General features: G+C 38.7%; 1 protein-coding gene across 1 annotated transcript in view; it reads right to left on the bottom strand.

Annotated features, from left to right (window-relative positions):
• The window catches only part of CFTR (cystic fibrosis transmembrane conductance regulator), a 134,628-nt gene that overhangs the window by 15,621 nt on the left and 97,673 nt on the right, over positions 1-21,334 (bottom strand). The window contains exons 18-23 of the mRNA XM_009286815.2: positions 20,245-20,498; positions 19,100-19,179; positions 13,393-13,543; positions 12,050-12,277; positions 9,818-9,918; positions 1,485-1,727 (exon numbers count right to left, since the gene is read on the bottom strand). Coding sequence (XP_009285090.2) covers positions 1,485-1,727; positions 9,818-9,918; positions 12,050-12,277; positions 13,393-13,543; positions 19,100-19,179; positions 20,245-20,498 — 1,057 coding nt within the window. The remainder of the gene's footprint in view (positions 1-1,484; positions 1,728-9,817; positions 9,919-12,049; positions 12,278-13,392; positions 13,544-19,099; positions 19,180-20,244; positions 20,499-21,334) is intronic.

The raw sequence follows: 21,334 nt of genomic DNA on the forward strand, positions 1-21,334 counted from the left end.
TTCTATTCTATTCTATTCTATTCTATTCTATTCTATTCTATTCTATTCTATTCTATTCTATTCTATTCTATTCTATTCTATTCTATTCTATTCTATTCTATTCTATTCTATTCTACCCCCTCAGCAGAGGAGAGCTCTCCCCTTTCCTGCTTGTTTTACATGTGGTTCCCTACGGGGCAGAGACAAATCCTCTCCAGTTTAAGGAGCACGCTTCAATTCTGGAAATGCTACCTTTGAGTCCAGGGTTCATCACCGAAATTGGATTGAGTTCCTAAATCATAGCCATTGAAAAAAGGATCTTTGTTTTAATTGCTCTGCCCTGTCTCTGTACAGTACAAAAGTATCTTTCATTTTCCATACTCCATTGCTTCAAGGGATTTTCCAGGAAGTAAATCCACCAGACTGCAGCGGCACCCGCGTCTCCACGCTCCAGGAATCACAGGTGCCTCTCTTCCAAAGGCAGAGCGGTTTCGGGGTGGTGCTACAGGAAGTCAGACCCCCGCTTTCAAAATTTTGGTGCCCTCAAACTTAGTAGATGAAACATTCAGTTCATGTAAACCAAGACAGATCTACCAAACCTGGCAGAGACTGGTGCTATCCAAACTAGGAGTGACGAGCTGCCTTGTGGCAGGACCAGGGAGCTGTCACCGAACATGTTTTCTCATCTACGTGGGAGACTTAAAATCTCCTCTTCATCCGTATGGCTCCAGCTTAGGAAATCATGCGAGCTGTTCTTCCCACCCCACCGAGGACGGTCCTTCAGCATGAACTTAAAGCAAAGTGTTAAACCTCTGCCTAATTGCTGTCCTGAAACTAAAGCTCTTTCTTGAACGCAACCCCAAACACCCATGAAGATTAATTAGAGGTTTATCAATCTTCTAAAGAATAGAGCTGTTTATGGTTTCTTATATAATAATTCGGGGTGGCGTAGAGCCCTCCTCGAACGGGCAAGACGGCACCTCCACCCTCCGGTGCCAGCGGTGCGTTACCCTTGGCACAGCGGCCGGTATTCTTTCGTGTCCTGCTCCACCTGGGTCAGGCTGCCCCCAGCACCTGCGCTCACCAGCAAGCTTCCCTCTCCACAGGAGGAGAACGCGGATGACTTCAGGCACAGGAATAAAACTTGGGGAACTGCTGCATACATATTTTATCGGTATATTCTGGTCCTCATGGCCAGCAAACATCCCCACTGTGCTTCACTGAGGTATAAATAGCCTCGAGGTTTCTAGGATAACTGAGGCAGATTTTCCTTGCCTTTTTTTTGTTTGCAGCCAATAATCCTACAGATGAGCTCTTTTTAAGAAGAGACACAAGACATTTCTGTTCTTCAGGTGCTTTAGATGATTACTTTGTTTTGCGACAATTTCATTTACAAAACCTTGCTGAACTCAACCTACTCTTTAGTCAATTAATAGGTTTTTAATGACACTTCTATGGTTAAGCTTAATAGAAGTCAGATCAAACACAACAAAACAGTGTCTCACCCTCTGCCCTGAACTTATTGAAAAGGAAATGTTTTCTAACACAGCAGCTCCTCCTTCACTGTATTTGGCCGTAAGGTCCTTCACAGTCATTTGGCCCCCGGATGGCCAGTTCTTCTCTTCCTTCGCATGCCTGTTTTCAATTACAAGGGCATCTGAAAACTGGTTATTCTTGTGTGGCTTAATGTTTTTCATCTCTTCTGTTGGCATGTCAATGAATTTAAATATTCGTCCGACAGACCGCATCTAGGAATCAAAACAAACAGTATTCTAATCGTAATTAATACTTAGCTATCAAAACAAATAAAATCAAATTATTCCTAATTCCTAGCCAGAACAGTGAGTCTCTTTCCTGTGTAAGTTATACCATGATATAATTTTCAAAGGTAGGATACTGCCTGCATAGAGCTCTAGATTCTATTGCTCTTGTACAACTGACATTGGTCCAACCTGTGATTCCACTTGCTTCCTTTTTAAATGGACACAATAGCTCTTTCTACCTTTAAAAATGTATTTTGAAAACTGTAGATGACCTGTATTTATGAAAACAAAGTATGATCATGAAAGCAATCTTGGAGTCTTCAACTCCTTCCTCCTGTAGGGGGTTGCCCAACCCAAAAACTGAAGTTCCTTGAATAATGATTGATCTCCAAAGATCAGCAGACTGTGTGGAATTCGAAATATGTAAAGCAGTACCATCAAGTAAAGAGGAACAATCATCAGACATTAACATCTGAGTATTTATGAGAAATTATCTATAGTTTTTACCAAAAAATTACTAGGAAGTTCCATGATAATTAATTTTATATCTGTAATTATATATATATTAGGTGAAATAATCAAGTCCTGTAGTTCATGAACTTCACACAGAAGTCGCTAGTAGCAGTCTTGGCAAATTTTCAGAGGAGCATGGGACTAGAAAGGATCCTTTTGATCTTTTTTTTTTTTTCTTTAAATGGGTCAACGGTTAATTAATAAATAGTTAATTCATCTCCTTCACTAGAACTTCACTCCTCAGGTCATCAGAAAACATATTTTTAAGTCTATGGACCAGTTTGTTCTTGTGAAATAATTAATTTTAAATTCTAAATAGTTCTTTTTCCTGGCTGCTTTCCCCATTAATTTTTGGAGGGCTACCTTAGATCCGTCACTCTTTGCTCTCTACGACTAAAGAAAATCCAGGTTTAAGCCTCTTTGAGAACATACGTTAAGAACATCCCAGTTCAAATGAATCTTTCCTGTCTGACCAGAATGTACACAGCATTTTGGATGATGTTTCACAAGGACATTGTACAAAGGCATTGATATTTTCCTACCTATATTAGGAATATCTTGATTAACACATCCTAGGATCACATGCTTTTTCTTCACAGACACATCTTGTAGTCACTCTCTGATCAAGCAGTGGTCAGCCAAGCTTTCCTTCATCTTAGCCATTTCTAACCAAGGAGATCCTTACTTACAACAGAGGTTATTCTTAGCAGTCCCTAAATTCAAGCCTACACTTTGGCTACTGAAATCCATTTTATATCAGCCATTTGAGGTCACCTAATACCTTTCAGCTCCCATCATCCTTCATGCTAACATTGCCTTTCAGCTTGTGCCTTTGGCAGATATCTTCAACACAATTCTTTTTTCTTTGTTGAGAGCATTAAAAAAAGATTAAAATGAGCTCAGTCACAAATCTAATCTTTGTTGAGTAGCCTCCCTACAGCTTAATACTCACAGCTTAATGCCATTTCCTTTCTGTCCAACTCATTAACTAGTTTACAGTTCTTGTAATAATCCTGATCTCCTTCATTTACATAATTTCTGAAACAGAGCCACAGCCAGTGCTTTCCTGAAGACAAATGAGATCTACTACATTACTTTTGTCTGGAAAATAAATCATTGAACACAGTTATCAGGTCAGTCTGATGCAACCCTAATGTCAGCAAACCTGAGTGAATTCACTCTGTAAGCACTGCATCTTTGATTACTTCTTCAAATTAGTTTTTAAAGACTGCTGCCATCAGACTAACAAACTGATGGTGGCATCAATGACTTCCCATTTCTCCTTCTTAACCAAAAGTGACAGTTGTTATTCTATCACATGCCACCACCACTGCCAGCTTGGTGGATTCATTTGAAGTGGCCATTACCAGATCTCCAGCTTCTCAGCCAGTTCTTCCCAAACCCTAGGATGGAACATCTGGTCCCACCTGGTTTGCATGCGTGGGGCGGCATTGTTCCAGCCCGGTTTCACGTTTAACTGAAACGCCCAACTGCAGAACCCAATCACGTTTAGTTGAAGACTCTGATTTTAGATGGACTGAGTCACGGGTGGTGTATGTGTCCCTCCATGGACTGTACAGGAAATTTAGGGAGGCCAGGATGCTAACTTAGGAGCTTCAGTTACATGCCTACAGCTAGGCTGGTTTTTGCATGTAATTTCCACCTCAGATATTGTAAATCCCATTTCTACCTTCTGCTTCACTTTCAACTCCCCAGATTAAGCACTATCCTTTCACTGAAAACTGAGATCAAGTATTCACCCAGAATTCGGGCCATTTGCAAGTCTAACTCTGATTTTGTCAAGTCTCTCTTCTCTATCTGCTTACTGACCTCCAATGCATAGCTTGTTTTGGTTAACTAATCCATTCTGTGGAGGCTGTAATTTCTAATATACTTTTGGAGAATGTTGTTCATCCTGGTAGTCCTAGAGTATCCAAAATTTCCTACTGTTTTTTTCCTGCTATGAAGGAAACAAATTTCAGCCCCTCACTTGAGAAAGGCTTGACCTTAGTCTACATTCAGGTCTCTAAGCGCCTTAGTCCAACTAACTTAACTAGATTCCTCATTTTGTCAAAATTTGACCTTTGTAAACAATAACAGTAAACTATAAGATAGTGTTAATTCTTATTAGTCAGAAATTATTTAGCAAAATAAATAAATAAACAGATAGATACCTTGATATTTACTGCATCCAGGAGTATCTGGGCCTTATTATTAGCATTTGTTCTCTAATCTGTATTCCCAGTAATATATCTCTCTTTAGTGGCATTATGGAAAACCCTTTATACATCTTTGACCTTGTTAAACTGCTTTTATAATTCCTTCTGCAAAGTGATTCTACTTGATATAGTACCATTCCTTCCTCCTTTTCAATCCAGATTGAAATACTGTTAGGTGGATTTTCCATGTGGAAGCAAATATATATAAAATGCAAGGAAATACTGGGATAATTGCTTACATCTCAGCATCTTGAAGCACAACTGTGACAGAAGTTTTGAAAAGCATGCTAACACCCAAGCCTATCAATTACAATTCCCATCTCAAACCCTCTGCAAGACAGAAAGGCATGGTCATCATCATGTTGATATATGAATGTCATCTCATTTTGGTGATACAAGCAGAAAGACCTTGGATCAGACTGACAATTTTCTTCCTGTCTGACTGTCTTTAGTAAATCCCCACAATGAGCACCATGCATTTATTTTAATTGGTGTTTGATGGTATGTTTGTTTTCAGAAATCTTATCTTTTTAGAAATATTGCCACTTCAGAAATGAAGGTCTTTCTTGGCTTCATCAAGGGCTGTGAACTTTTGTACAGGCACGGATTCCTACAATTGCCCAAGAGATCCTACCATTATATGCTAGCTAAAATCTGCTATGAATCCAGCTGGACAAAGAGCCCTCCCTTACAACAGAAAATTTCATCTCTGTCCCAGCTTCCTGACAAATTTATCAGTCACATCACATATGCAGATATTTTAGACAGCTTAATACTTTAAATCAATTCAGAAGGATGCTTTCCTGGTTCTGTAATTTGCATTATGATTTAGATCTGGGCAGAATGTAGCATAAATGTCAGTAACATTTTACAAAGATATCCATTCTTCCTTTCACAGGCAGAAATCTTCTGTCATTCATAATGACAGGTATAGTGTAGGTGACAGCAAGTTTCTTATCCATTATTCCCATCAGCAATGTGCCTGCTATATTCACATTCTCTAACTAATGCTTTGGAATAAAGGAGTCTATTTACTACTTTCATCTAAAAATGTCTAGAGCATAATACACTATTTTTAGCCTTGCCTAACTGTATTTTACTGAGATTTTAATAACATTGCAAATTCTTTAATTTACTTTCTCATTAATATCACTTAAACTTTTCTTAATATTGAAGGAGAATTCATAATATGTAATGTATATTTCCAGAAAGTGAAAGAAGTAATTCTTTTAAAAGTAATCTAACACAATTAATTTCATCAGGCCCTATGTTCTCTTCTGCTAGAAAGGGATCAGTTACTCTCTCCAGACCAGACATGCATAGTATTCAATGACCATGTTGCAAGACACCACCTCCTCAAAACCATGCTGTCTGGAAAGCGCAGTGTGCAGCTGAGAGATCCTATGAGAGGTTGGTCCAATGGCTCATGCTGTAAAAAAACCCTGTGCATTAAGTCACTGCAAAAACTGGGTCAATGCAGGCAGACCATACGGTTTTACTGAGGTTTCACATCTTCTGCTGTCACATTTTGAGTGTTCTTATAAGACATATACTCCTCTTCCAAACTGCAAAAATGAAATATTTAGTTCATGTCAAACTTGCACTGATTTTTTTGCTCTTTCTCACACCGCTTTGCAGGCAGAAAAGGAAATGTTCTGACAGATTTTTCTTGATTCTGTTCCCTTCCAGATGACCAACACCTCACTTTGAGAATTGCCATTCTGATGCAGATTTTACAGTCAAGTATTTAGTCTATTTAAACTTTGGAAATTAACAGTGTTCTCAGGTTTTCTGCTGACAGTAGTAAAAAGCATATTAAGATCATATCCTAGTTAAAACAAAAATACTAATTGAACAGGTGAAATAGCATCAGAAAATGAAAGCATGAAAACCATGTAAACGCACCATTATTTTTCATAGTCCTAATTTTTTCTTTGGTCCTCTTCTCTACCATATACTACTTCAGTTCTTCAGCATCCCTGATGTACAGGGTGGGGCACTGTGAGGTTTAGCAAGTGTGCTTTTAATATCTATTATTTGGGGGATTCTTTTTATATCTCCTTACATAAGTAATCTGGGCAACACTAAAAGCATGGCATTTTCTCTTTCCCTGATAAAAGGAATTGTCCTTCCCAGTTACAGCGCTGCTACTGCAGGATACACATCAGTGAAGGAGGAGGTAATAAAGCATTAAAACTGTCCACTGGGACTAGCCAATACTTATCTGTGAAAGCAGCACTTACTGGAAAACTTATTTTATATTTCCTTATGAAGGAAAAAAAATAAAAACACCACAAAACTACTGTCCACTGGGACTAGCCAATACTTATCTGTGAAAGCAGCACTTACTGGAAAACTTATTTTATATTTCCTTATGAAGGAAAAAAAATAAAAATACTACAAGACTGCCTCAAGGGATAAGAAAAAGACTGAAAACCAGCTAAAGGGATATTAGCAGAAATGATCAAAGTGAAAAAATAAACCCAGCCTAACTGGTAGCTTTAAATGAAACAATGGATAGCTGTCAGAGTGACCACATATGTTTTAAAAACAAAACAAAAAACCCAAAAAAACAAAACAGAGTAGATAAAATATCAGGGCTGTAGAGAATGAAATGCCAAAACCATTATGGGGTATTAAAAGACAATGGGGATTTTTCAGTTAAAGCCAAACCAGTTCAACAGAAATTGCTTCAAAGAGAATATCTGTGTATGTAAAAACAAAATCCAACCTAGAAACTCAGATTTCTTCAATAGGTATGCCAGTGTCACAGAAAGCTCAAGAAGGAGATTGTGTGGAATAAAGTCAAATTTGCCACCTACCCATCTGTTTGGCCAGTATTTCTTCCGGTATATTTTTTTCCTTCTTCACGTGATCCTGCTTCCCTATTCTCCTGCCTTCCTGTCCTTTTGCTTGCATTTATTTCACTGATGTCCCGTACCTTGCATATCTTGTAAAACAACTCAGCACGAGCTTAATATTATGTACTAATTGCAGCAGCTATGCCTTCGGACATGGGCTTCAACCACTTGCAGAAAACTCCAGCTTATCTGACAACCAAAGACTGCCACCTACAAATGTGCTATACACTCAGGCATGCTTGTGTGCAGGCTTGTAAGCACGGCTGTCACAACTGCTCAAGGAAGGGCAAGAATGATGTCATCTAGAGCGGTGTGTGCATATCTGTAACTGGAGACACATGGAGATGTGTCAATTCTAGTGAATCTGATCCTGTGGGGAGCTTCAAAACACCCCTTGAGAGAAAAATAGAGTGTAACCAAATAGAGTACTAAGTCAGGCACACATGCAAGCCTTTGCAGGACATCTGTAACCAAATAATTGTAAAAGTCTTTAAAGAGGGAAATGCTAGATGTAGAGAATACGAAGAGTGGGAAATAATACATCTGCATCACCCAGTGAAGCGGTTTCATTATCTTGAAACCACAAAGCTATTCTTACTTGCTTGTGCACAGAAGCAGCTTTTGAATGTCAGGAAAACCATCCTGCCAGCATATCTATTAGTCATCTGGGATACCTAAAAATCCATGGGAAGGGGGTGGGAAGCTATCCACTGCTGAAAGAAGTCCAGAGGATCCACCTATACACTAATGCACCTTAGAAAGGCGATCATTAATATAATATAACCAGTGCTCCAGTACAGTAGCTTGTCTACTGTAGAGAAAAGCACTCACAAACGTCTAAAACTTGAGACTTTCTTTTCAGGGGAAAGAGAGTTACTTCCTTATTGCTACTAATAGATGACATTTTAACATCAGTGTATTTTTAAAAAGGGGAAGTTCTTTATTAAAACACTAGTGTGTCCAGCACCCTCTGAATCCTACAGTAAGACCTTCTGTTGCTCTTGTGAAACACCTTCAGTTTGTATTAAGCTTTATAATACGTGCACATGATTCTTATACAGATTGTTATACTTAAAATGATCACATTATGCCTTACAGGGTTAAGATGGAGTTTACAAATGAGAGCTGATTGCACACTGTTGTCGCTGTCGTGCCTTACCAATGGCACGTTTTACTTCATTATCAGGCACACAACTGCTGTTTGGCATGTCTTGCAGTTAGGGCAAAGAAGCCCTTTCACAAAGTGCCTGCCCTTCAAGACAGGCTGTTCTAACAAGAGAAGAAAGAGTCAGCATAAAACTTTGGTGGATAGGGAAAAAATGTGTCCCTGAATGGCAGTCAGCTTTCTGGACTATCACCAGTCACACACGTAAACAAGAGATTACATGTTGTAAGTGGTTAATTCCCCGTTTTGGGGCTCTTAAGGATTTCCTACAGGATGAGGCTGGTTGAATCACTTATTTAAAAAAAATATGTCGAATTGGTAAATATTCCTTCACTGTTACCGTCTGCCCCAATTATTTTTTTTTAAATGACAACTCATTTCATCTAATCAGGATTTAATGGTCTCCAAGATCTGCTGTAAAAGTTGTTTGTTTTCCAATACTGAAATGGTGGGCTTGAGAAGCTAATTTAGGATTCAGAGAGGGTATGACTGGATGCAGGAGATTTTTTTTCCTCCAAAATTTTTTTTGGTTTATAAGACTACTGTATTTTGTTACAAGAATTCTGTCTAAAATAAATCCTAGAATGCCTGAAGCGTAAACAGAGAAGTAACTAACTGTTACATTTAAAAATAACATCTAAAACTTTCATAAATTTAAGCTAAGGTATGATGAAAACTGCAAGAACAAACATATTCTTTTATGAGTTTCCTGTCTGCTTCTCATATCTCAACAAATAGGTGATGATAGGTTAACCTTGTGAAATATTCTGTTTTAAAGCCAATCCTAACGAACGGACTAACTACGCAAATTAAAGGAGTAAACACGTACAACTCCAAAGCCTTATCTCAGAGGTTATTTTACACAAAACCAGAAGACCCCCAGGGAAATCTAGGGCGGATTTTTAAATCACTATTGATTTTGCGTGGAAGGAGCTTAAAAACATCCATCACGATCTGCTGTGCAAAGCCCTTAAGTAGACCGAGTAAAGTATATTATATACCTTGGTAAGGTATATAATCGTAACAAAACACCTCCAAGACTTTTTGAAGTTTTCCCATCACTGCTACATCTGCAATCTGAATCCTCAAATGCAATTATTTACTGTTGCCTATTCTAGTCCAGGGAAATTTTTGATCATAAAAAAACTCAGTTTGTGCTGTGCCAAAGCCGGTAGGTTGCTATGAAAGGTATGAGGGGAACTTTTCTGACACATCTGCCTGATATCCAACTCTGAAAATAACTCACTGAACACCCATAATCAACAAAATAAGGCAACTCCTCAAAAGAAAGCACAGCACAGTGCATTTTATGCTTACCAAACTATCCACATCTATGCTTGAGTTTACTGCCCACTGCAGGGTTCCCATGATGTTCATAGCTAAAGTAAGAATAATGCCAACTTTACCTGATCCATCACCTGTAGAGAGAAAAACACATTGAATTTATATGCAAAAAAAAGCCAATAGAAATCAGAAAATTAGCATGTGTATCTTAAAATACATATTCACATTCTCTCCTCTCTTTATTTCATGGAGAAAACATGGATTTGTTAATTACACAAAAGACTGAGAGCTTAATCATCAGTTAAACCTTAGCTTTGGCACTGAATTCACTAGAAACCCTGATCTTGGTTTGGCAGAAGAAAAAATTACATCTTGGTACTTAAGCTGTGAACAGAATCAGGCCTCTGCCATCTTGATTTCAATTTTCTTTTTCCAACACACATGAATCTGTGAAATGACTCTTATCTGACTAAAACACCACAGCTAACAACTTTAAAATTCAAAATAGTTGTGCTGGTTTACATTTTCATTTCTTGGACAAAGAGAGGGCATGTTCTCCTTACTGTTCCACAAAGATGCAGAGATAAATTATTTTGCTTTAATTGTCTGCTGTAACAAGCATAGGATTTTCCAGGGATTTTCCTTTATGAGTTCATACAACACAATATAAGCATTTAAACTACCCCACTGTTGATTTTTAATCTCACTATGTGTTAAATGGAATTGAGAATTTAAGCCAAATGCCTTTCTATGATTTCTCCATTTCTTCTACGGCTTTCTTCAACAAACTTCCTCCTGTTTTGCTTATAGACATCTTGTTATCAGAGTAATTATAGAAGTAAACAATAAAAGCAAAATAGTCCTCCTGAAAGCTGACAGATTAAGAAAAGGAATTTAGTGTTGCTCCAAGGACCTATTACCTGTAACAGTAAAGTTTACAATGGTGGCAAGATGACAAATTTTCACGTTTTTAAAAAGCGCTTCTAACCCCTTTTCTCAAACAATATATTCAGAAAAACAATAACACAAGAAACAGTTTTCCTAAAAAGCGCCAAACTACTAAGCACACAAAGTGAAAAATGAGAAGGGCAGCACAGGAAAATGGCTCCCTATGAATTTTAGGGGAATTAAAAGTCTTTAACAAAAGTACTGTAGGTGCATATTTTCATACAGGAGTATTTCGTGTGGTTGGATTTTTTTTTTTTCCTAAGAATGAGGAGAGTTCTTATAGCATTTCATACACAATACAATATTCGATAAAATGTACACTTTTATATAACTCCTTTTCAACACTGAAGTATGATCAAATGAAATTTGGATATTATTAGAACCAAAAACCTCCTTCACAAAATCAGCAAATTCTTATTCATCAGCGACCACAGTATTGAAACTGCATCCAGATCCTGCACACAAAGTTCAGTGTAAAACTTGGGAGGGGGAGAATAATGCCTGAGAATCAAAATCAAAAAACATACATAACAAAAGTGTAGTGAATTAAAAACTGTATTTGAAGTAATCTGTAGCTAAACCTACTGAGTTTTTCCACAGAACTGAATTATTCCAATATTTGGGGGACATCCACTTCTTATTCTCTGCTTGTGGGAGACTGGCTATGCCTGGCCAGCCACAGGCAGCACTTCAAATACAAGTAAGATAGTAACGTATAGATAGAGTGATTCTCATTCGTGTACTGGGTTTACTAGGAGCGGCGAGCCATTTTAAGGGGATTTTGAATGGAATTTGCAAAACTTCACATTGAAAAATGGGTCAGTGAGTTGGGAATTAGAGAACTGGATGACTATTTCTGCTATTGGTGTAGCTTTAAAAGATTACAACTTTGCATGTCTTAGCCATTTGCAAATGAGAGGAACATTAACTTCTATTTACTAAAAAACTTTGAGCTATACAGATGATAATCAACATCCAAACTTTTCAGTACACTAACATGGTTACATTAATGATGTGGTTTAAAACACGAGATTACTTTTACAGCAATTACAGTCAAGAAAAGGAAAGTTCTGTCTCTTCAGATATTATTTTCAGATTAATCCCTTTAATGAGTCCTCTACAACATCAGATTGCAGATAATAATGGTGTAATTTCTATTTTAATTAAATTGTGTTCACTATTATGACATACTTAAAACAGTGACTCCAATGTATGCTAAATTTTGCAACCGTTTATTCCCCTCAGAATTTTCTAAAGCTGAGCTGTTGAACAGAAGCAGAAGACTTCCATTTCAGTACTCCAGTAAAGTTACCGTACCTGTAGTTACGATAGAGATGAATGCCACAGCAACAAAAAAGACAACAAAAATCATTTCTATCCTCATCTGGAACCAGCGCAGCGTTGACAAGTAGAGGAACCAGTTTGCCGTGTGTAGGTTCAGGGCTTTGTGAAACAAGGTCTCAAAATACGGCTGCCGCCCAAAAGCTCTCAGTGTCCACAGCCCTTTTAAACTTGTAACGAGATGGGTGAATATTGGACTTCGAGCTGTGAAGCGTTTAAATTAGAAACATCATAAACACTCATAAGCAAATACCTTTGATACAATGCAAATACACAGCCCTATGCTCTAACTTACAGCAGTATAACTATTGTCAGTGTTTAATTAATTTAACTCCAACATATGTTGGTGGAGTACATGACTGAAGTAATCCTAGCACAGGATATACAACAAGTCTTTGCATGAACTGGTTGAAATTCCATTCAGTGTATTGCCAGGAAGGGATCACATTAATTCTTCATAGTTAGCATACTACTTGGGGAAGCTCCTGGCCTGCTGTAAGATGCCACAAGAGAAAGGCAGCTCCTCCCCAGCCAAAATGAATTCCTGCAATTCTGATAACTCCATCAAGTGAAGTTTTTTTAGCATAGACAGAGTACTTTAATGGTCTGGATTCCACTGTACTGACATGGTAATTTTAAGCAGATCTTGCATTAAGTAAAAAGTGGTGAGCCAATGCTGGATCCCTGTGAACATCAAAGAAATTTAGATTTAGATCTGAGGAACTTCAGAATTATGCTTAAGTAAAAGGGAAGATGATCAACAGTGTTTAAGGTTCAGGACTGCTTTGCTAAGGATCTGCCAGTTTGTTGTAAAGCCAGGCCACAGTGCCTGATCTGCAAACCCACACTTCAGAATGAGGTTTTCCATTTTATGGGGAACATGTTAGATTCTTAGTGGGGGGAGAGGAAGGAAATTTAGTCAAATAATTTATTCAGAAATAAGAATTCTTTGCAATCAAGATATATCCATTCTAAATTTTTCTCATAAAGAAACAAACTCATAGGGCACATACCAAGTCTGACCACAATTTTTCAAGTTACATTTACTCTCAAGAAAACTGTATGTCAGGACTTTATTTGTTTTCAGCTGCAGTGGTGATAAAGCCCAGCTTTAAAAAGATCTTCTCCATTGCTCTTTGGCAGCAGAGCACTCAGTATCGGCTGGATCAGTAACAGCACTGGCTTTAAGGAGATATGTGTTCTGCTCCCAGAGACAATGGCATCTTGCAAGAGAAAAGGCAAAGAAGAGGTGAAAGGGTGAATCACTTCTCAATTGATTTGATGTGGATTTAGAAGTCTACCAATTTTGCTGCTCCTACCTTCAGATTCCAGTTGTTTCAGCTGCTGAGAAGTATGGAGGAAGTATGCCCTTAACAGAATAAAGGCTGCTATCACAGGCACTGATGCCAGGAAGATGTAGGGTTGTAATATTGAGACTACTGTTATAGCGCCAATCACAATCAGTATTAACTGTAGAATGAAAGAAAAATACTATTGATATAGTAAACTTGTCATTTTATAGACTAGAGATTGGTGATGAATCTCCTTCCCATGGCGACAAACATAAAGTGCTAACCTAAGCAGGACTTGCAGCTGAGAACAAACCTCCATGAAAATATCATGAATAACTGAGACCAGATCCATAACCTGTTGGAATAAGCTGCCATCTTTTCTAATAGATGGAAGAAGTGTTTTCTGTAGTACAACCAGTATTGCAGGCTTCTAAATTATGAAGCCACGCAAAAACAACGGCAGCTAGGCACTCTCAGTTAAAATTGTAAGAACTACAGCTGCAATATCTGCAGCCATCTCCCAAACCTAACAGTGCTGTCCCTGTCTTGTCTGGACTAGGTGTGCCAGACTGTCAGGACCTGAGTGCCAGTCTCCTGCAGCTTCTGGGCCAAGCAGTTTTTCTGAGTGTCAGAAAAAGTGGGAAGTCACACATCATTGCTTGCTCAAGGGACTGTAACCTACATATGAAACTAGCACTACTACTCGTCCTGATCAGAAGACAGGAAATAAGTCGTAAGAGGACTTGTGGTATGAAAAATTAGCAGTTTCAGGAGAAAAAAAGATGTTTTAAGGTGACAGATGACTCAAAAGGAAGAAAATCATTCCAGAGAATCTATTTAACCCACCAGAGACTACTACCGTTCTCATAAGACCTCATCCTCAGTAGCTCCAGACAGATTTAGTTAAATCAGGCCTTGGTCTTTACTCTAGAAGCACCTTAAGCACTTAGACTGTTTTTGTCTCATACCTAATTCTAATTTAAATCAAGTGTATCAGTGTACACAGAATAGCAAAGCTCTGCTTTGTATCAGGGTGTTCCCTTTCACACTAAACAACTATTTCAAACTGCAAGCTTATCAGCCTAAAGCAACTGCAAATGGACAATATGGACAAAATGATGAACATCACATTGAAACATCACTGCAAATGACCAGTCAGCAAAGAAATAGATGGAAAGCAAAACTAATTTCACATTAGGAAGAAACCTGCAGTTGGTGCTTTTGCTACTAAATCCACATAAATTCAAGGAAAGATTTAAATTCCCAGCACTCCAAGTCAGAGGTCTTCCACGAACAGGTAAGCATGTTCCAGGTTTCCTATCCTTTGTTTTCATCAGAAATCTGAGCAATGCAATAGCAGCATCAAATTTTATGAAAAAAAATTACTGTAACAGCTGAACTAGTCAAAGATTTCTTTCACTGTTTTCCTCCTTTCTCTTAGAAGAATGGTGACACACGTGGGTTATGCTTGTGCAGGCTGTATAGCACTGGTCTGTAGCAATGCAAGAATGGATTTGTGTTTACTCATTATTTCAAACTGCAGAATTTAGTACCTCTTGTATCTCTAATTGTTAAGAAGCAAATGAGCTGTTCAACTGATATTGAGCCAAGTTATACAGCTCTCACATTACTTGAGATTACACAGTCACACACTGACTGTTTTAAGTCCCATTTCCATCATTTACTCAAATTTTGCAAAGGCCACCATGATGCCATATGCCATCACCGCTGGTCCAACAGTTATTTCATTAAAAAGCTGAATATGAAAATTTGTGTTATCTCATAAACTCCAAACACAAAATACATGTAAAGTCAAACAGAAGATGACACCTTCTTTAAAAAGGCAGTAGCAAAATTCGACACACAAGCCAGCTACATTGGCATATGCTCGGGGAATGGCAGCAGAGGGCTCGTGCAGCCCAGTTAAGAGCGGCAGTGCGGCGCTGCAGTGACTCCAGGTGCTGAGTTTTCAGGCCTGGAACAGAGGCCAGATGGGGAGACACGTTCCAGTGCTTCCTCTGTGTCACCAGTTTGGAAAATGCAGCTGGTGGTGGAGACAGCAATTCAGCAAGGGTTCAGGGTGGCGATGACTGCATCAGCCTATCTGCTTTACCAATAGGGGTTTATCATTTAGGGAAAACCAGTCATGATCATATGTATAAATGTCCAATGACATTTTGAGTGGGACTATATTAAACCCTAGGGATGAGCATGTCATATCAAGGATCTCCAAAAAATGATGACCCCACTGTAAGCACTGGTAGAACTGCTCACTCAGAAGTCTAAGATGGATGTCAGAACTAGTGGCAATGCTACTGCCATCATTAGCTGGCTACAATTCATATCCAAGATGTATGCAAACAGGTCAGATTGCTGTCAGAGAAAACATCACTGTTGCTATCTCTTGTCATTGATGTAAAGGTTAATACTGCTTCTTTTATGGGCAACTGGGTATATCACAGTGACTGGAGAGTAACCCTGGCCTCTTTCATCCTGAAGCCTCATTTATCCTGGATGAAAAGCCCTGCTCCCTAAAAGGGAAGGTCCCCTGATATATCTAACACCTATAAAAGTCCTAAGAAAAACTATGTCATGACATCCACAGCCGCAACAGAGAAGGAGGCAGTGTCCCTAAACAAGGAGTTAGCTGGAGTCATCTACCAGCTCTTTCTCATAGAAGAGGGAATAAGAACCAGCTCTAAAATTTTGCATCAAATTCTTGGGAAAAGCTCAGAAGTCAGAAGGATGAACTTATGCAAACATAAACTGAAGGCTAGCAGAGACCAAGTCTCCATCTCCACAAGACTTGGATTTAGGCATCCCAGTACATTTAGAAACTAACCTTTCTGTAGATCTCTGCACCTGGGAAGGAATAACCACATTCACCAGTACAGGCTGGAGGCTGACTGACTGGGAAGCATCTTTGCAGAGAAGGCCTTGGGGGTCCTGGTGGACCATGAGGCAGCAATACGCCCCTGCAGCAACAGAGGCCAACAAGGGCAGCATTGTCAGAAGATCAAGGAAGGTGATCCTTCCCCTCTATTCAGCACCAGTGAGACTGTATCTGGAGTGGGCTCTCCAGTACAGGAGAGGTAAAGGCATACTGGAGTGAGTCCAGTGAAAGGTCTTGAAGATGACAAAGGGACTGAAGCACCTCACATACAAGGACAGGCTGATAGAGCTGGGATTGTTTAGCCTTAAGAGAAGGCTTAGGGGGATCTTATCACTTTGTATAAGTATCTGATGGTATTTATTATATTTATATAAATTATAAATTTGTGTATATATGCAAATAATTTTTATAAATTATATATTTGTTTAAAAATTATAGATATATATAATTTTGAGAGAGAGAGAGAGAGAGAGAGATAAAAATCCCAATAGGTATTTGGTGCAGAGCAAATGAGCCTGAGTCAGATTATTCCCAGCGGCACCCAGTGGGAAGATAAGAGGCAATGGGCACAAGTTGAAATGCACAAAATTCCATTTAAACATAAGAAAAAGCATTTTTTATTGTGGGGATGGTCAAACAGTGAACAGATTGCTCAGAGAAGTTGTGGAGTCTCCACCCTCGGAGATATTCAAAATCCAACATGGCCCTGAGCAACCTGTTCTAGCTGACCCTGCTTTGAGCAGAGGGGTTGGAGAGGTCCCAGGCCCTAGGTCCAGAGGTCCCTTCCAACTTCAACCATTCTGTGACTCGGCAATAATCAGCACAGAAGGAGAACGTCATATGTATAACTTCTCTGTATCTTTCAGAGGAATATGACTTTGTTCATTAGCAGAGTCTATGGAAGTCTGAAGCTGCCAAACAAGTCTGAATCTATGGAGGATCAGAAGAAATCTATGGAAGTCTGAAGCTGCCAAACCAGTCTGAATCTATGGAGGATCAGAAGAAATGTCTTATGAAGGGATGACTGGTAAAAAGCATTCAAGACAGCGGGTAAGTTCAACGATCTTCACCAAAAGAACCTGGAAAGACAGGGCAGCTTATCATGCATGTCCAGGAGCCTCTGCAGTTGAGACTAAGGAGACAGAGGTGAACCTATGGGACATTAGAGTACAGGTTAGCCTCTGAAAGGCATCAGAACAGAAAAGCCAAATCTAGGGATTTTCCTTATCCTTGAAAACATGAAAAACTAGTCAGTTTCTTGTAGAGAGTTTGAAACGTAAAGACAGACTAACTAAAACAATTTTGGAATAACATCCCCATGGCAGATCCAATATATCAGAAACAAAATGGCCACACCAGAAAAGACAGTAGTGAATCCTGATCACACCGAAGATGACATTAATGATTCAGAGAAGGTCTCAATGTCCATGTTTACTGATTCAGCAAATCTTCATGACATCAGCAGGACGTGAAGTAGAGCTGTAATGTCCTTGAACCTCTTCATGTGGAGCTGCACTGGCCTCTCTAAAGTCATGAGCCAAAGTTATTGATAACTAACAAAGTTATAGGGAAAGGGAGTCAGTTTTGATCAGACCATCATGTTGGTAGGGGTTGTAAAGCAGAGCAAACTCACAGATGGAGACAAGCAATCTATGCAGCAGAGTGTTTGGGTTGATTAAGTCGGGCCTGCATATCTCCTAAATAAAGGTAGAGAGGAACAGGAGGGCCAGGGAAGCTTTTGCTTTTATTTTTCAAATGTTCTGGGAGCCAGCTCTATCTGACGAAAAGCTGGCGTTGCAGCATTAGTGGTGGGACACTAATGAGGGGTGCTGGGATCCACACAGAGCCACAAAGTCTCAGGATGGGGAGCAAACAAAGGCATCCTCCTTGAGAAACACTGGAATTGCCTCTATCTCTGTATTTCTTCAATGTTCTCTTCAGTGTGGATGAATTGGAAGGTCATTCAAAACTCAAGATTTTGCAATGCATGGAGTGTCCCAGGAGGTATGCTGGAAACAAGCCTTTCCATCCTTTCAAAAAAATAAAAAGTTTGCAATTCTACAACTCTTAGGGATGTAAAATTCCTATAAGAGGTAGAGTCATCTAAAGCTCTCCTCCATCACAAATGGTTATCCAGTGCCTGACAGACTGAGCTTAAATCCCAGAGACTCAGGGGAAGCTATGAAGATGCGAAGGATAAAAGACAAAATTAGACAGTCAAACTTGTGAGGGGGGGGGAGGGGAAAGGAAAAAAAAAGAGCAGAACTGCCCAACTGAGAGTTGAAAGCACATCATCATGGGTCAAACTGCCCAATAAGGCAGGCCTGGAAGAGTTTCCACAGAAGATAAAAGAACAGAAAAAACAAGAATATAGTCAACAAAAGAGAAGAAGGAAATTAAGGGTGATGCTAGCAAACTCGGAACAGAAGAGGGTAAGGAGGTAAAGTCATGAAAATGACTGAATGCAGCATGAAAAAATTACTAATCTTGAGCCAAGATAACTGAAAGAAACTAAGGAATGCCCATTACACCGTTGACATTGAATATAGGCAGCAGCAGGGATACTTGTACTGAAGGGCAAAAATGTTTCTGAGCCTGAGTACTAAAAGTGGTTTGCACAAACAGTGGAGGTACATATATGGGCAAGTACTCAAAAAAGAAGGAATGAAGTTGACTTACAATATAAGCAGCTATGTAAACAGATATACAGACTGAAAAAAAGGAAGAGGGATTTAATTCCAGTTATTATTTCTTCTTGTTAGTATGATCTCTTTTGCATGATGTATGACTGAAACTTTACAGTGCTATAAGAGCAAAATTTAGAACTTTTATTCTACAAACCTGAATGAAGTCAAATACTGTAAGTGGAAGTAAGTCATCCAGTACTGCCGTATCTTTTGAGAATCTGTTAAGCATACCACCTATGGATTAAGAAAAAAAAAGAAAAAAAAAGAAGTCAAATGTTTTAACACCTCAGAAATCCTACATTTATTATTTTAACAAAAAGTACAACTTTTTCTGACTACAAAATATTAAGGGTAAGAAAGAGATTTTTTTCTTGTACAAGCAATTCAATTACAGTTTAGTGGAGCTACAGCTTCTTTCCCCAGGGAGGAATTTGGCTCCACAACTTCTGTTTCAGCTCTTGGAATCTTGGAAAAAACCCAGAAAAATGTAATAAAAACAAAGAAACATAATTAAACAGGACAGAAGCAGAAACACAAAGCATAAGGTCTGTACCTCTTATGCAGCAGGCTCTGCTGATACACAGATAATTTGCACATCAGCATTTGTATGAGTTTGTGCACCAGTTTCTTAGCTGCTGAGCAGAATGACTGTATTAATCACCAGGTAACAAGAGAATTAAGAATATAGTGGGAAAATGAAGGAAAAACCCTATGTTGTATTGTCATTTACCAGTGTCTCCTGTAATCTAGTACGCACCAGTAAGAAGGGTATGGGATAGGAATTTCATGTACAGCAGGAGATGGGACTTGTTGCACCAGTTATATAATGAACGCTGTATCAACTCCAGAGCCAAATTTGAATACGCATACCATTATTCACACTAACTGATGTTTTATGTCATTTTAGTAGGACTACTCATGAAATAAAGCACTATTTATCATCCACACCTGACTCCTTGTCACTCACCACATAGCTGACTATATCTTTTCTGTTGCAGTTTTATACAAAGTCTATTCATTAGAAGTTATTCTGGTTTTATTGCCTCATACAGTTAACAGTTAATTTTCTCCAACTTACAAGGTGATATTTCAGAATCAGAACTGACAACTGAAATATGTCACACTTAAAGTGCAATCAAGATTCATTAAAAGATTCACAAATTACTTTATGTGGCAAACTTTTAACATTCAGCCTGACTGAAAATGTAAATGGAAAGCAACAGTATCCTTTAACAGAATGAAAACTGTTTAATTGAAATGAAACCCATACATGAGTCAATCAGTTCCCATCTCAGTCACCTGCTTTCCAAGAGTTGAATGTTGACATAGGTGCATGAAGAACTGCGTGCACCATCTTTTGATGAAGAGTTTTAGACACTGTTATAAGCGTATGCACAAGGGGCAAACCTCTGAAGATTCCCATGGCCAGCAGGGTATCTGCCACTCCCACGTAGATATAAATGATATAGTAGCTGCTAGTGACAGTGACAATCACAGGAGGTTTGTCAGAGGTACTGTTTTCTGATTGTGTTGTATTTGCTTTCAAAGCTGTCCTGTATGATGAAAATTAAAAATAAATGCATTACTGGAAATTGCATTTTTTTCTCTTTTGTTTTCTCTACTAAACAAATAGTACTGCAATGTTCACTTGTTTTAAAACTACGTTAATGGTTAGTTATATATATTTCCAGTCATTTTTTAAATAGTCCTGTATGTTTGAAATATAAATTATGAACTAACCCATGTTCCACTAAGGCAAGGTTACTCTGTGTGTGTTCAGGGGTCAAGGCAATAAATGGCTTATTCATCTCCTCAGATACCTTCGGTGATTCAGGCACCTATCAGCATTTGTGGCAATTTCTGAAATTAGTTGCAATTGTGCAATGAAGGGTTTTTACCAAGTTAGAAATTAAGCCATTGGTATATAACTGTGACCCCTCCAACAGCTTTCTCCAAACTGCTGTGAAAATGTACTGCTTTGTTAGTCTCTTGGAAATCTACTGCCAGTTTAATCACTGACAAAACTAGCCTAATCAAGGAAAATGCATCCACTTCTTTTAACCAGAAAAAATAGTTTAAGCATTGAAAAAAGTGAATTATTATGGAAGTAAAATGCTTCAGGTGTTCTATAAAAATCAAAGGCCTTAGTGACCTATTGTAAGGGGACATCAACATAAATCCCTCCTCCTCCAGATCAGACCTAAGTCACCATATGCTTTCTATACTCAAACATACAGACTTAGTGCTGCAGGACTAAAACAGGGATCAAAAGCATTAACCCAGGAAAAGCCATACTGCTGCTCAGTATGTTTTAACCTTCATCTGCCTGACTGTCATTTAACCTCAGCTGGCAACCACACAGCCGCTCGCTAACTCCCCCCCCCCCCCC

Source organism: Aptenodytes forsteri, unplaced genomic scaffold, assembly GCF_000699145.1.
Source record: "Aptenodytes forsteri isolate BGI_AS27 unplaced genomic scaffold, ASM69914v1 Scaffold166, whole genome shotgun sequence".
Lineage (NCBI taxonomy): Eukaryota > Metazoa > Chordata > Aves > Sphenisciformes > Spheniscidae > Aptenodytes > Aptenodytes forsteri.